Source organism: Capricornis sumatraensis, chromosome 3, assembly GCF_032405125.1.
Source record: "Capricornis sumatraensis isolate serow.1 chromosome 3, serow.2, whole genome shotgun sequence".
Taxonomy (NCBI): domain Eukaryota; kingdom Metazoa; phylum Chordata; class Mammalia; order Artiodactyla; family Bovidae; genus Capricornis; species Capricornis sumatraensis.
In genome coordinates this window covers 174,104,989-174,119,402 of record NC_091071.1, presented here as the reverse complement: position 1 = coordinate 174,119,402, position 14,414 = coordinate 174,104,989, and the positions used below count along the sequence as shown (strand labels likewise).

The following is a 14,414-nucleotide window of genomic DNA, read 5'->3' as shown; positions in this document are numbered from 1 at the left end:
TAAGATTGTATAGGAGTAAATAGTATATCTTACCTACATATTTTCATTTTTACTATGCATTTTCCTAGTAAAATTATTTTGACTTCCTCATCTTTAGAGCATGTCCTCGTATTCTTTAGAATTTGAGTTATGGTAAGGATTGGACTTGTTAGTGGTATACATCTTGCAGAAGTTCCAGTTTCCTTATGTTTTTTCATGTAAATACTGAACCACTCCTGTCCTAGTCACTGATCTATCATTTGACGATTCGCTGTATGTTCAAGTTTGAATGTAGGTGATGATCCATATGGAGAGCAGATGAGTCAGTCACTTAAGTAGTGAGTGTTCTGCTGCCAGCCCAATATATGTTTATCTAATTCCTAAGAATTGTGGTATGTTTTTCCCAGAAGTTTAGTGAAATTAGAAATATCATTTAACCTTCGAAAGGTTTTCTATTTGGAAGATTTTTCAGTACGTTCAGAGACATGAAATATTTTTGGGAATTCTTCCAGGCCAAATCTTGACTCTATGGATTATCTTGGGCGAGTCTTTGTAATCTTATATTGCCTTCGTCTAGTTTGACCAACTTTAGTTTTGGAAGTTTTCCTCGACTTTAAAACTTGTACGTTTAGGGCATGAAAACTGATTTTGCTGTTATGTAGCAGAAAATGTAATTAGGATGGTGATCCTGATGTCCTGCCAAATCTGTAGTACAGGCAAAAGCGATAAACTGTTGTGGTAGCTAATCATCTGAACTTACTGAATCAGCTTTCTTCCCTCTCCTGCCCTCTAGAGGCAGTCTGAGCTTGGTGTTGTAGGGCTTTGATGTTAGAAAGTCTGTCTCAGGAAAAAAGAAACTGCCCTAATTTCACTGCCCAGAGTTAGCCATACGTGACATTTCGGCTCTTTTTTTCCCTTTTCCCTTCAGTTTCCTGGGGCAGCCGTAGTTGAAGACTGAGGCATTGTCCTTTAATTTCTGTCTTAGAATATTGACTTTTCACAAGCTCGTGTTTTTTCGGTGTTGTTTTATAGGACTCAGTACAAATGACATCAGTTAGACTAAGAAGTGTGAAAGAATGCCCTTTTCTGTCCTCTTTAGGATGATGACTTTGAGTTTACTGGCAGCCACCTGACAGTGAGGAATGGCTACTCATGTGTGCCTGTGGCTTTAGCAGAAGGCCTGGACATTAAACTGAATACTGCGGTTCGGCAGGTTCGCTACACAGCTTCAGGTACGTCTTTACTAGTAAGATAAATCTCTTATTCTGAAATACAGTACTGATTTTCTGTTGAGTTTGACCTACTGAAAAAATAGTAGTTACTTTTCCTGATAGAATGTTTTATAAGCTATGATTCCTGAATTTAAATTTTTTCATTTACAAAAGTATTGAGCCAATAGAGCCTTTAGAGGTTCTGACCCCATCATAGTACAGACCAGAAAATGGGGCAGTTTTCAGAGTCTGCAGGTGAATGGATTAGCAGTTAGCATGGATCTGTTTGTTACTGTTGTTCAGTTGCTAAGTCATGTCTGTTCGCGACCCCATGGACTGTGGCATTCCAGGCTTCCTTGTCCACTATCTCCTGAGTCTGCTCAAGGTCTTGGCCATTGAGTCAACGATGCTACCTAACCATCTCATCCTCTGCTGCCCTCTGCTCCTTTTGCCCTCAATCTTTCCCATCAGGGTCTTTTCCAGTGAGTCAGCTCTTTGCATCAGTTGGCCAAAGTATTAGAGCTTCAGAACCTTTAGCATCAGTCCTTCTAATGAATATTTAGGGTTGATTTTGTTTAAGATTTACTGAAATTAGTTTGGTGTTCAGATCCAGTGAGTTTGGATCTAATTTTGCTAAGTAGATTCCTAAATACCAGGAAGTGGGCCCCAGGCTCCATTGAGAGCCACCCCTTGTGTTTTCACCATCTGCACCTTCGTCTTCGGCTTTTCCTGTTCAGGTGGGCTAACTGCTTAGGCTGGTTTCTCGTTTTGGAAGCAGTTTTGCTGATAGGTTGACCTCAGAGCCTGAACTGCCCTTTGATTCCTATGGCAGTGGTCTCTCTGCTCATTGTTGCTGCTTTCAGGGTACATTGCATTTGGAGTGCAGAGAACCCGTCATTCCAACCACTTTTGGAATTTGCTTGAATACCTTAGAAAAGCTTGTGGACACCCCTCTGTATGGACGCTCATGACAAGTGGAGATGTGGCCACCAATCTTGCCCTCCATGGCCCCTTTTCTAGAGTTGCTAAGATCACCACAGATTTTTGTTCGTTTGTTTGTTTTTACCACAGATTTTTGTTTGTTTGTTTGTTTTTACCACAAATGAAACAGTTTTCCATTTAGTTTTCTCTTCAGAGGCAGCTTCTAGCTGATGGTGTTAAGATCTGCCGCCTTTAGATAGCCATTTGCAGGCCTGTGGAGAACAGTGAAACTAGTGTTTTGTGTCATTTTTCTTAATTCTGCAGCCACAGAAAATGGGCGTGTATGGAGCACTCATTCTTATTTTGAGCTGTTTGTGTATTTTTTGGAAATTATGTGAAAAGGCATTCATTGAGGGAAAAATTGAACACAGTTGAGAGAAAATTACATTAACTGACTTACAGTACCTTTTCTGTGGTCAGCTTTGAGCTCACTCACATCCTGGCAAGCTAAGCATCACGCCCTGGTGCACCTCAAGAACAGCACGCTCTGGCTGCAGGCTGCATCCCCTGGACCTGCACAACAGTCCTCTCTCTGCTGGCGCCACTCGCCTCTTGGTCCTCAGGCGCTCCATAACTGCAGTGGAGAGGCATTGCTTCTCCCGGAACAGGCATTTTACTCTTAATTTTGGTCTAAATTTATAAAACTTGGTAAATGATAAGGTCTTGTTAGTACAGAAGAGCACTAGGGTCAGTCAGGAAGGTGTGGGTGGTATTGTGAAGTTCGAGGACTCTGAAGTTGACTGTTGGGTTTGAATCCTGGCACTTGTTACCTATATGGCTTCAGACAAGTTACTTCACTTCTGCCTCAATTTTTTTTTGTGAAAAATGAGTGGAACTGACTTCATAGACAGGTAGTCAGAGCCGCCTGAGTCGGCATGTGGAGTCTGCTGCACACGAAGTGGTCAGTGCCCTTGTCAGTCTCATCCTATCACCAAGAAAGCCTTTTCCCTCCACCCTCTCTAGGCTGTGAAGTGATAGCTGTGAACACCCGCTCCACAAGCCAGACCTTCATTTACAAGTGTGACGCGGTCCTCTGTACCCTTCCCTTGGGCGTCTTGAAGCAGCAGCCACCAGCTGTTCAGTTTGTGCCGCCTCTTCCTGAGTGGAAAACATCTGCAGTCCAAAGGATGGGATTCGGCAACCTCAACAAGGTAGCTGGGCACCTCTCTACGTTCCCAGTGCACAGGTACCACTCTGATGTCAGGGTGAGGGCTGTCCGTTCATTCCCTAACCTCCTAATTGCATGTGAAAGTATCCACGAGGACTGTCTTCTGAGGTCACTTCTCAAACCCAGGCCTAGAAAGAGAGAGCTGCAGGCCCTCCTGAGTAGTTATTAATAATAGGGATTTCTAAACTTACATTGAGAATAGAGGAAACTTTCTGAGGAAGAAGTGCTTCCCTTTTGAGACACAGCTGTGCTCAAAGCCCTGTTCTCTGGCTTCCATCACCAGCTCATGTGCTTCTCTCTCACTACAGGTTGTGTTATGTTTTGACCGGGTGTTCTGGGACCCGAGTGTCAATTTGTTCGGCCATGTTGGCAGCACAACTGCAAGCAGGGGTGAGCTCTTCCTCTTCTGGAACCTCTATAAAGGTAACTGCTTTCTAGTTTCCATCTTTTTCTCATCCTTCTAGGAAGAGAGAATTAGTAATATTATACTTGCCTTCAAGGAGGGCACAACTTAGTGGGAAGTCTATATAGCAAGGAGGCAGGCAGCCTCAGAATGGGGCGGTAAGTAGAGGTGGGGCAGAGTGCGAGCCCAGGCGCTGCAGAAGAAAACAGGAGGACGACTCCGCTCAGCCAGGGGCCAGCCCCAGGAAAGCTTCTGGGAAAGGAGAACTTGAATTCCTCATTCTCAGACTCTTGTATCTGACCTACCCCTGAATCTTTGATCACTTCTTGTTTTATATTCTTATGTAATTGGGTTGCTCTTAGCTTTATATAGAACTTTTTTAAAAAAAGAAAGAAAAGTATATTTAGATACTACCTCATTCTAAGAAGAAGGTGTAAGACACTCTATGCAGCAGTTTCAGGAGGCCTGGCCTTGACGGTGCAGACACATGGATTAACCCGTTTGACTGGCACCCTGGTTCTTGCCATCACTCCTTACTGCCTGACACCGAAGCATCCTGCACATGGCCGTCGTTCATCCTTCATTTGCTCCCTGGGCACGGCGCTTCCAATGACCGCTGAATGCTCTCTCTTTCCCACTGCCCACCTCCCAGTCCAAGCCACTCTTACCTGTGCATACCTGTACAATCACCAGTAACCACTGACTGCTATCCCCGCTTCTTTCTTTTGATGGTTTTCATTTTCATGGCCAGCATGAAGGGTAATTAATCTAACGCTTCTTTTCTGTCAGCTTCCTCATTGTCCATCCCCTCCCCAGCTTCCAGGCACACTTGTCTGGTCCCCCTGGAACCCTGAAATGCACCATCCTATCTACTACTTCTGCACTGTACTGGGGCCTCTGCATTGTACTGGGACCTGGGCCTGAGGTGCTTTTCCTTTTCTCCTTTTCTTTCTTGCCAGCCTGGCATACTCTACCCAGCCTTCAAGTCTTGACCTAAATGACTCTTTCAAAGAGACCTTCCAGGACACATCTGTCCCCACTGCCTCAAATGTAAATTTATTTCCTGTGTTATTTTCTATCTAGTCTGTTTTCGTAGCTTTTATGATAGTTCGTAATTATGTATCTGATTTTTTTGTTGCTCTTTGGGGTCTATAGTTTTTATGTCCCCAGCATCTAATACTGTGCCTGTCACGTAGCCTGTTGCACACAGGGCCATGAAATGGGTGAGGAAAGGCAATGGTGCGTATGGAAGGGCCTCGGATGACAGCTAGGAGGCTGCAGCCCTGGTCATGGAGATGTCTTGAAGGATTCTGTGCCTAAATAAAGGGACACTTGTTAGCAGGGTCTGAAGTGTGTGTTCAGGACTTCGGTATTCTGCCAGGTTATCTGCAGTGACGTACAGGAGTCACATTTCACTCATGTGGTTTGCCAGCTCTTCAGGGGACAGGACTCAAGTTGCTAGTTCAGAAACACATCTAGCATGAGTGCTGCACATCTAGGCTGTTGGATTTCAAACAGCCACGAGTAATGTGGGACCTGATAAGGAAGTACTTGGAGAAAGTCTGTAGGACTCTAGAATTGTCCTTTGTTTCTTCAGCTCCAATACTGTTGGCACTCGTGGCGGGAGAAGCTGCTGGCATCATGGAAAACATAAGCGATGATGTGATTGTTGGCCGATGCCTGGCCATCCTCAAGGGGATTTTTGGCAGCAGTGCGGTGCCCCAGGTGAGTAAGCGGGGCGGGGGCAGTCAGGGATCTGGGGCCATAAGACTACAGCAGAGTTTGATGGCTCTCCAGTCACAGCATAGATTCTTGGTCAGGGCAGTTTCAGCCAGAATCAAGTGTGTGCTGGGTTAGTTGTGAGAACAGCCCCAGTGCATGGGCTGGGGGACTGAGAAGCCTGCTCGCTGCCTTTGTTCACGTGTGTTTTCTGATTGTCTCTACTTGTGAAATCACACTCCTCACCTGCCCCCCAACTTCCCCAACCACCTTTTAGATAAAGTGGCTAAACTCCCTTAAGGAAGTTTGAAGAGATTATCTTGATACATTTTTTCTATTATTCTTTAAGTCCATTGAAACACTCTTACGATTCCTTTGAGATAAGGCATATTAATGCTTCATGTGAATTTTAAAATCAAAAGGGAATACAGGTCAAGTCCCAGGTAGGTCTCTGGATTCATAGCGAAGGCGCCTGGACCCTCCTCGCAGCCTAAGAAGGCATTTGTGTCTTGTTTCAGAGCGGCAGCATTCATCACTTGGCCAGCACTAGTTTCTCACTGTACCCCAACCCACCACAGCTTTCCCACCTTTCAGAAATGCATGATTTGTCCTTGGTTTCCAGCAACAACTTCCACTCATATTTTTTTCTTTAGCCCAAGGAAACTGTGGTGTCTCGCTGGCGTGCTGATCCCTGGGCCCGAGGCTCCTATTCCTATGTAGCCGCAGGATCATCTGGAAATGACTATGACTTAATGGCTCAGCCAATCACTCCTGGCCCCTCAATTCCAGGTGCCCCACAGGTGAGAAACTGGCAAACTCTACCTGAGCTTATTTGGAAATAGGCCAGTATCCCAGGATTTCGGGGTAAAAATAGTGCTACTGGTTTGGTTGTTTTGTGTTTTTTTTCTTTAATTTTTTAAAAAAATATTTTCTTCAGATTTTTAATCTGTTCTCGAACCTTTCAAGAACAGAGGGAAAGGGAGGAGAAATATTGTGTGTGTCTGATTTGTTACTTATTGGCTTTGTCTAGTCTTTGTTCAGAATGGAAGAGTCCAAAGTATAGACCAGTTACTTTTTCCTTATTCAGATTGTGTGTTTTAATTGTGCCCCATTTTGTACTGGCTCATAGGATTGTTGCAGCATCCCAGTTACTTAGGGGCCTCCAGGAAATGCCCCTGAGAAGTGACCTGAGGTCTTTATGAACAGTCATGGTTTCCCAGAACCCTGTGGCAAGTGAGGTCTGCTCTAAACTGCGGGAAGTGTCCCAGAATAAGAACAAGTACTGTGTTTTCTGTGGTTCAGAGCAGGCAGGACACCACGCCCCCAGTACATGCTACATCAGGCAAGGGAAGGTCTAGAGCTGGGTGTTCCCCAGAATTAAACTGATACCTAAGTCCAGGTGCGTCACCCTAGAAGGCTGCACTGAGCTTCAGTGCCCTGTTTCTACTTCTCTGTGCTTTAGGGAGTTGCCTGCTAATGAGGGAGAGACCCTTTTTGCTAGGATGAGGGACCAGTAATGGAACGGAGGTTGTGAGCCTTCAAAGGCCAACAGGAGTTCGGGAGTTCAAATATCAGAAGAAGACATATTTGCAGCCTGCTGATTTTCTCTAATTTTTTCCCTGAAATAGCCTATTCCACGACTCTTCTTTGCTGGAGAACATACAATCCGTAACTACCCAGCCACGGTCCATGGTGCTCTGCTGAGTGGGCTGCGAGAAGCAGGAAGAATTGCAGACCAGTTCTTGGGGGCCATGTACACCCTTCCTCGCCAGGCCACACCCGGCGTCCCTGCACAGCAGTCCCCGAGCATGTGAGACAGACGTGTTAAGGGAAGAAGCCGGTGCGCGTGTCTTTGGCTGCATAAGCAAAGCTCTTCTAGCAATATAGATTCCACTGAGAAACTCACCCTGCATCTGGGCTCCAGCTCAGCTGCTGAAGCAAAGCCCATGATGGTCAGGTGGCCGAGGAGGTTGCCTCCTCTAAGTGACTTAGAGCTAGGGAGGCGCTTGTTCCATTAGTATGAGAGTCTGTGTTCTTAGGACTGAGGGAAGCAAGTACTGAGAGAGAACGTCTTAGTCTCTTTGTCTGTGGTGGTTTTTTATATTTTGAGAATAAAACTTCATAGAAAATCAGGACTGATTTTTGTTTCCCCTTGGGGTTAGAGTTCTGTGTAAAGCAGGAGTGTTACTCCTTTGAAAATGCCAACTTTATCCATGTTTAAATGAGATAAAGGAGAAAATGGTTTGGTATGATCAGAAGACAGGACCGAGGGTTTCACATGGAAGCAAGACACTTATCTGTGGGGCTAGACTTGCCCACCACCGGGACTGTGGGGGGGACCATGTGCCAGGGGCATGAAGCTGCAGGTCATGCATATGGGTGTTAGGAAGCTGAATGAATTTTCAAGATAAAACACAGGCCTTGACACAAAGTTTGGCTAGGCCTCTGGTAGACTGTTCAGGCTTTATTTTCTCCTAGATTCCCTCCCATGGGTATATGCTAACTTTCCACTTCTCTCCAAGGTACTGATATAAAAGTTTAAGATCAAGGGTTTACATAACAGCTACACAGACTGTGGAATATTCCATTTCCTTGCTCCTTCAGCTTCTAGTGACTGTATTCCTTGGCTTGTGGCCCCTTCTTCATTTTAAAAACACATTACCCTAATCTCTGCTTCCATCATCACCCTGTCTTGTTCTGGTCTCCCTCTTGTAAGGATACTTCTGATTTCATTTAAGGCCCACCCAGATCACCTCTCCTGTGTCAGAATGCTTAGTCACATTTGCAGAGTCATCCTCACCTTGTACGGTTAAAATGTTCTTACAAAAAAGGAACTGCACCTGTTTCTTCCAAAGGGCTCCTGACAGACTACATGACTGTAAGTGTAGGCACATAATCTGCTTCAGTAAGTTGGATTTTGCTCCTGTCAGTCAATTCTTTCCTAAAAACAATTTAAATGAGGTTTTATCCTTAGTAAGATTTAAGGACATTATAGTCCGACTGGAAGGTGGAGATGGAGAGGGCATTTCCCCTAGTTGGAATGAATGACCACCGTGGGAAAATTTGCACACCAGGATTAGGACAGGTGGTGTAACCATAATGTAAAGGTGAGAACATGGAGTAGAAAGTATACTGACTTTGGAATACAACCTATATTTGAACCCTAGCTTTGCCATGAACATCTGTTACCTCAGGGGCTTAGCTGTCTGATGTAGTGATACGTGCTTTTTAAAGAGTTTGTGTTATTTAATAACATAGGCAGCCTGGGAGATAACAGATGGTGGTTTTGTGTGTATCTGATGACAGATAAGCCTAAAAGTAATGAAATAACTGCTTTATGATTCTAACTCCACTTACATGAGTCTGAGGAAACGTCCATAGCCTCAGCTGTTTCCAGTCCTTAATGACATCTGTAATTGGCTGAGTATTTTCAGTAAAACACAGTGAAATATACTAGCTGCACCAGTGCATAGCAACAGCTGTACACAGAGATGACATCAAGGAAAATGGCATCACTGACCCACACTCACACAGAGCATGTGGAAACTGGGGAGCTTTATTGGTTACATACTGTGCTGCAGAGCCAGCAGACCGCATTAGAGCCAGAGGATACATGCAGACAGGCAGCTGCAACTATTCACATGCACCCAGGAGCCCTGAGTCATTGCTCATGGCTTTGCCCTGGTTTCCAGCAACAGGGTCTGGCCTCCTTGGTCCCGTGCTTGGAGCAGGAATGTAAGAAGCTGCTGCACCCAGCCTCCAAGGGGCAAGGGAGCGGCCAGAGGACCTGCCTGAGCGAGTAGGTGTAGACCGACACACTGATGTGTCCCCAGCGAAGGGGCCTATAAGGTAATAACAGTTTATTTGAGGGCTACTTCCCTAGCCCTCCCAATCTTTAAAATACAAAAAAAAAAAAAAAAAATAGACTTTATTCTCTTAAAAATACATTCCATTCAGTACATGTTCTGAGCTGTGAAGCAGCAGGAAAATAGGGCCCCTTTCCTATGCTCTTGTCTGTGAGGCTGTGAGAACCCTGTTCCCAACCTGGGGTACTTAAAAGGGAATCCCTAAAAGCAGCTCTTCCAAAGCAGTCTTGTCAGAGTGACAATAAGCCCACACCAACAAAGGCAGCTGGGGACCCAGACACGGGGTCCCCAGTCCTTTCCTGGGGAGTGGGAGCACTTGGCACTAACCCACTGAATGTAAAGAAGTAAAACTGCCCCGAGATGACAAGTCCAAGATCAGTACAGACGCCCCCACCCCACAGGAGAGGATGATGAGTTATGTGCAAGCTCGCCTGTGGCTGAGGTTGGAGTCCTTGGCCCCACTGCAGAGCCCTTCAACCCACCCTGTAACTGTTTCCTTGCCACACAAAAGCAGAACAGCCACGGCTTCCTTGTCCACCATCCCATCCTTTCTTTCTCTGGTGGTTCCGAGTATCACGAGTGGTGAGACAGGCGGCAGCAGGTGGCGGAGACCAGCTCCTCGCGTGTGGCCAGCTCTGCCTCCAGCGCCCCTTCCTCCAGCTGAGCAGCTCTTGGAGTGCCAGGTTCCCCGACCCTCCTAGGAGCCCTCCCACAACCACACATCTGCCAGGAAAAGTCCGAGTCAGAGCCAGGCTGTGGAAGAGGCTGGTCGTACAAAGTGGGTGTGTTGGCTGGGACAGTGGGAATATTTGGCTTGATAAGACAATTATTCAACTCCTAGGTCTCCCATTTGGAAGTTTCCTCCAGGACCTCTGATGGTGAGGTCTGGGGCCAGTCACGCCTAGATAGCTTTTCGGAAACGGGCCTTCTAACTTTGGAATTTGAGAGCCAGCCTTGCCAGCCATTTGAAGCCCAGAGGAACTGTGCCTCTAGCCTTCACTTGCTATTACAAATAGTATTTTCTGCAATGTTGAGGATGTTTAAAAATAAAATCTATTTTACAGCGGGCTTTAGAAAGTGTGCAGAATAAGGAAACAATATTTATCCTGAAATAATTGTACAATCAAACCCTATTGCACTCAGAGTTTAAGTCAGCAGCCCCAGCAAGAGGGCACCACAGCTGTCCCTCTCCCACAGAGCATTCTGGGCGGTGGCAGATGCTGGTGCTGCTGAACTGTGGAAAGATTCAGACTTTGGCACCAGGAGCTACAGCACCAGGATCCAGGGCTCCAAACGCCCAAAGAGACAAGAATTATTGGCGAGACCTTTGCAGGCATGCATGGTCTGGCACCTGTTTCCACCCGCAAAGAGCCACAGACCTAACTTCGTATAGTCTCAGCTGACTACCATAGAGGTCTGTTTCCTCTGGACTCTCAGGGTTGCTGACCAGTGCAGAGTGGCAGGGAGGCTACAGTGAGGGGCTGCAGCCTTGAGCCAGGAAAAGCAGCAGGAAGAGATTCTGAAGACAGCGTCCTGAGCATCTGAGGCAGCGATGAGGAGAAAAGGCAAACCACATTACAACCCTTGGATTGGCAAGCCTCCGGGAAATGGAAGTGTGAGCAAAACACGCCTGTCCGTGAAAGTCAGGTAGGTGCTCCCGAAGCCTCCTCCAAGACCACCAAACCTGATGCAGACAAGGGAGGGGTGAATGCTGGTTCCCACCCTGAGTGGAGGCAGAGAAGATTCGAGAAGCAGTGGAACTGGAGATATACCAAATCGTGTCATGGAAAGCACACGGCCTGCTGTGCAGCACTGGGCAAGGTTGGTATTGAGAAGGGCCACAGAGACCATCTAACCCTTCCATTTTACAGACTAGAAAAACAGGGCCAAGGTAACTTCTCTTGAGTTTATCCTCTCGACATTAAAACACAGGAAACTGGAAAGAATAAGGCCCAGAAAAACAAAGGCAGCGGGAAGGACACATGTAAACCCATTTGGACAACACCTTCCAACAGTGAGAATCACTCCCCTACAGGGTGGAAACCAAACTTAAAATGCCATGTTTAGGACCCTTGGAGACCATCCATTTTAAAGAACTAATTTTATAGATAGGGAAACTGAGCCCCCAAGAGGACAATGATTTGCCTAAGGTCACACAGGAGGGAAGTATAAAGCCATGAAGAAAACAGCTTTCTCAACTTCTACTCCAATGCCATCTTTCATTATGAAGAAACAGTGTCGGCTTCATAAAGGTAGCCTATGAAAAGGGATCCCTTTGAACTGAGAGAATGCTATAGAAAAAGCAGTGCGAAGAATATATGGTTCTTCCCCAGGGGACTGGTGTAAGGAAACTGTAATCGGTTTTTCTTTCCATGGCTTCCTGAAAGGCTTGCTGATTTCTGAACCGTTAAGCCTGGGGCTCTCGATGGGCATGTTCACCTATCCTCCAAAGTTGTCACAACGATCGCTGCCTTGCAGCGCTCACGGGCCAGCTTCTGGTAGGATGCATCAGCCTCGTAAAGTGCGATACCTCCTCCTCGGAGGACCAGGAGGAGGAACAAAGTCCACGTGTTTTTCATGGAGCTATTGCTTTATGGAGTGACTAAAGGGAAATCGCTTCTTCCTGTCCACTCTCCCCGACGCTGGCACTTCCTAGAAGGCAGAGGATGCTGGGTCTGGCCCAGTGGAGTCTGGGAATATTCCAGAGGAGGAGATGATGCAGTCAGCCTGAGGTCTCCAGCCTCAGGAGAGGAGCAGGCCGGGCCAGCAGCACGGTGGGTGCCCAGGGAAGGAGGCGCATGAGGCTTGTGTGCTCCCATTTGCCTTTGGAAGGTGAGCAGAGAGCCGGGGTTGGTGACGAGGGACGATGCCATTCCAGTAGGTAGGGTACCCGTGTGCTCTGCCCCCGGAAAACGGTCAGCCAGGGGGACAAGTCAGAGAAACATCAACCTAAAGGGTAGTTCCATAAACCCTTAGAGGCTACACAGATCTCTGTCGCTGTAGAAGTCTAAGGAACTCCACAGGGGAAGAAACGGAGGCCCCGCAGATGGAGCTGATGGCTGGTGGGTGCGCAGGCCCCTTGGGCAAACGAGTGAGTTGGATACAGTGAGGATACTAAGGAATCAGAATCTTAACCACACAGAAGGGGTTGCCCTACAACACAGAACCCACAGAGGAGCTGGGAAGAGATTTGGCTGCTGTTGTGTGGTGGGGATCCAAGATATTTTCTAGGTCTTTCCTCATTTGGGGGCCGGACTGGCCCATCCTACCTGGGGGACGGGGATAAGGAGAGAAAACTCATGCATCAATGAAGGCGGAGCCCGGGTGAGCACGCACAGCTTGTAGTTTCTGATCCCCTCTGGCCAACTGGCAAGCAATTGGCCACAGCCGGGCTCTCTGCCACAGTCTCCCAGGTAAGGCCTGGGGGCTGGCCTGGCCCCTCCTCAGGGCAGGAAGGTGGATGAGCTGAGAAGCAGGGGCAGAGGAGACGGCAGGCGTCGCCCGGCTGGCTCAGTTGTCCTCGGCACAGGGCCTGGTGGGCCGCAGCCGCTGCTCAGCCCGCGCGCGCCCGGGCTCCGGCAGCCCCTGCATCATGGACAGTTCAGACCTCTCGAGGGAGTTGTGCAGTCGTCTGTAGACGCTGAGGGTGCAGTCGTCCCCTTCCTCCTGTGCCAACAGGACAAAAGTCAACCGCGCAGAACAACCCAAGTGAGGATCGAGACACCCGCACGCCCAGCCCCGTGGTCTTTCCCTGCGGGGGGAGATGGGGTAGAGAGAGCCCATGGCAGAGCTGGAAAGGGGAGGCCAGCAGACAAGCTCCCGTGCCAGCTCCGAGATGCTCAGGGCTCCCGAGGTAGACTGGAGGCCCATGGCTGAAGGGGAACCCCAAGATGGACAGTGCCAGAAGCAGGGGCACTGGGGCAGTGCCCCCAACAGGGGCCAGCAGTCCTGGAGGGCTGCATGTGCCTCTCGGGGTCAGAGACAAGTGCTCGGCGGACAGGCAGGGAGGTGTGAGAAAGAAGACGGCCAGCTCTATCCGACTTCCCGCCCACAAACTACCAAAGGCTCACATGCCTTTCCTACCGTATCCCGTACGTGCCCTTCACCCTACACTTTCCAGACAACCAAAGCTTCAGCTTCATCCAACTTTTTCCACTCCTTGCAGAATTCTGCCTTTGGAATGTTCTTGTTGGTCTATCCACCCAAGCGAATGCAGATCAGAGAATGCAAGTTTGAGTGAGAAGTTCCAGTTGGCAAGGTAAACGAGCGCTGGGTTTAGAGGTCAGAACCATGGATTCAGATCTCAGCTCTTCCAGTAACTCACCTGGGTGGCCTTGGGGGAGGCACCTTGTGTCTCTGACCCTCAGCTTCCGTGTCTTAAAACAGAGGAATAATATAGTCCCCACACACCCCCCAGGGCTGCTGGACAGAATGAAGGATACGCTGGGTGGAGAAGTGCTTTGTCCGGTATTGAGTACCCTGTAAAGACTGCCAGGGCTTTTTAACTCAATACAGTCACCCCCTGCCTTTTAAAAGAAGGGAACAATATCTTATTCGAAGATGTCTTTCTTCATCACAGGACTCACATCTGAGACTCCCAGGGGCTTCCCACCACACGCTGATCTGGCGCTCTGACCCTTGGGTAAGGGGAGATTCTGGGTCTGTCTGTTCAGTAACAGGCCACACGGAGCCGACCAGCCCTGCCCTCAAACTGGTGGTGTAATGGGCTAGATAGATGCGGGGGACAGTGATGCTCGGGCATAAAGCTTATCACTGTAGGCCCGGTGGCAGCCCTAGCTCTCCTCAGCCCCTACATGCCAGCGGCTGGCAAAACTCTGCGGTCTAAACTGAGGAGGCAGCCAAACAGCTCCCTGCCTCGGCCCGCCTCTGCCTACACAGAGGGCGCAGGGTTTCCCCATTTCACCAGCGCCTCCCAGCAGCCCGCGTGCTCCTCTGCGGGGCCAGGAACCCGGCGCCTCTGGCTGCTCCGGCAAACTGCAAGAACAGGCTACATCTCTCCTCTCCTGTACCCTTCATGTATGGAGGAAATTGGGAAAGAGGATTTTGGAAATTCATGCTGCTCTCTG

General features: G+C 48.2%; 2 protein-coding genes across 4 annotated transcripts in view; one reads left to right on the top strand and one right to left on the bottom strand.

Moving 5' to 3' along the window:
- The window catches only part of KDM1A (lysine demethylase 1A), a 63,208-nt gene extending 55,672 nt beyond the window's left edge, over positions 1-7,536 (top strand). For all 3 annotated transcript variants that reach the window (XM_068969385.1, XM_068969383.1, XM_068969384.1), the window contains 6 exons: positions 1,079-1,211; positions 3,135-3,322; positions 3,648-3,762; positions 5,340-5,467; positions 6,115-6,261; positions 7,090-7,536. In XM_068969385.1, the coding sequence (XP_068825486.1) occupies positions 1,079-1,211; positions 3,135-3,322; positions 3,648-3,762; positions 5,340-5,467; positions 6,115-6,261; positions 7,090-7,275 (897 nt within the window). In that variant the 3' untranslated portion in view covers positions 7,276-7,536. The remainder of the gene's footprint in view (positions 1-1,078; positions 1,212-3,134; positions 3,323-3,647; positions 3,763-5,339; positions 5,468-6,114; positions 6,262-7,089) is intronic.
- A 1,499-nt stretch (positions 7,537-9,035) lies between these two features.
- The window catches only part of LUZP1 (leucine zipper protein 1), a 95,258-nt gene continuing 89,879 nt past the window's right edge, over positions 9,036-14,414 (bottom strand). The window contains exon 5 of the mRNA XM_068969382.1: positions 9,036-12,993. Within this exon, the coding sequence (XP_068825483.1) occupies positions 12,838-12,993 (156 nt within the window). The 3' untranslated portion in view covers positions 9,036-12,837. The remainder of the gene's footprint in view (positions 12,994-14,414) is intronic.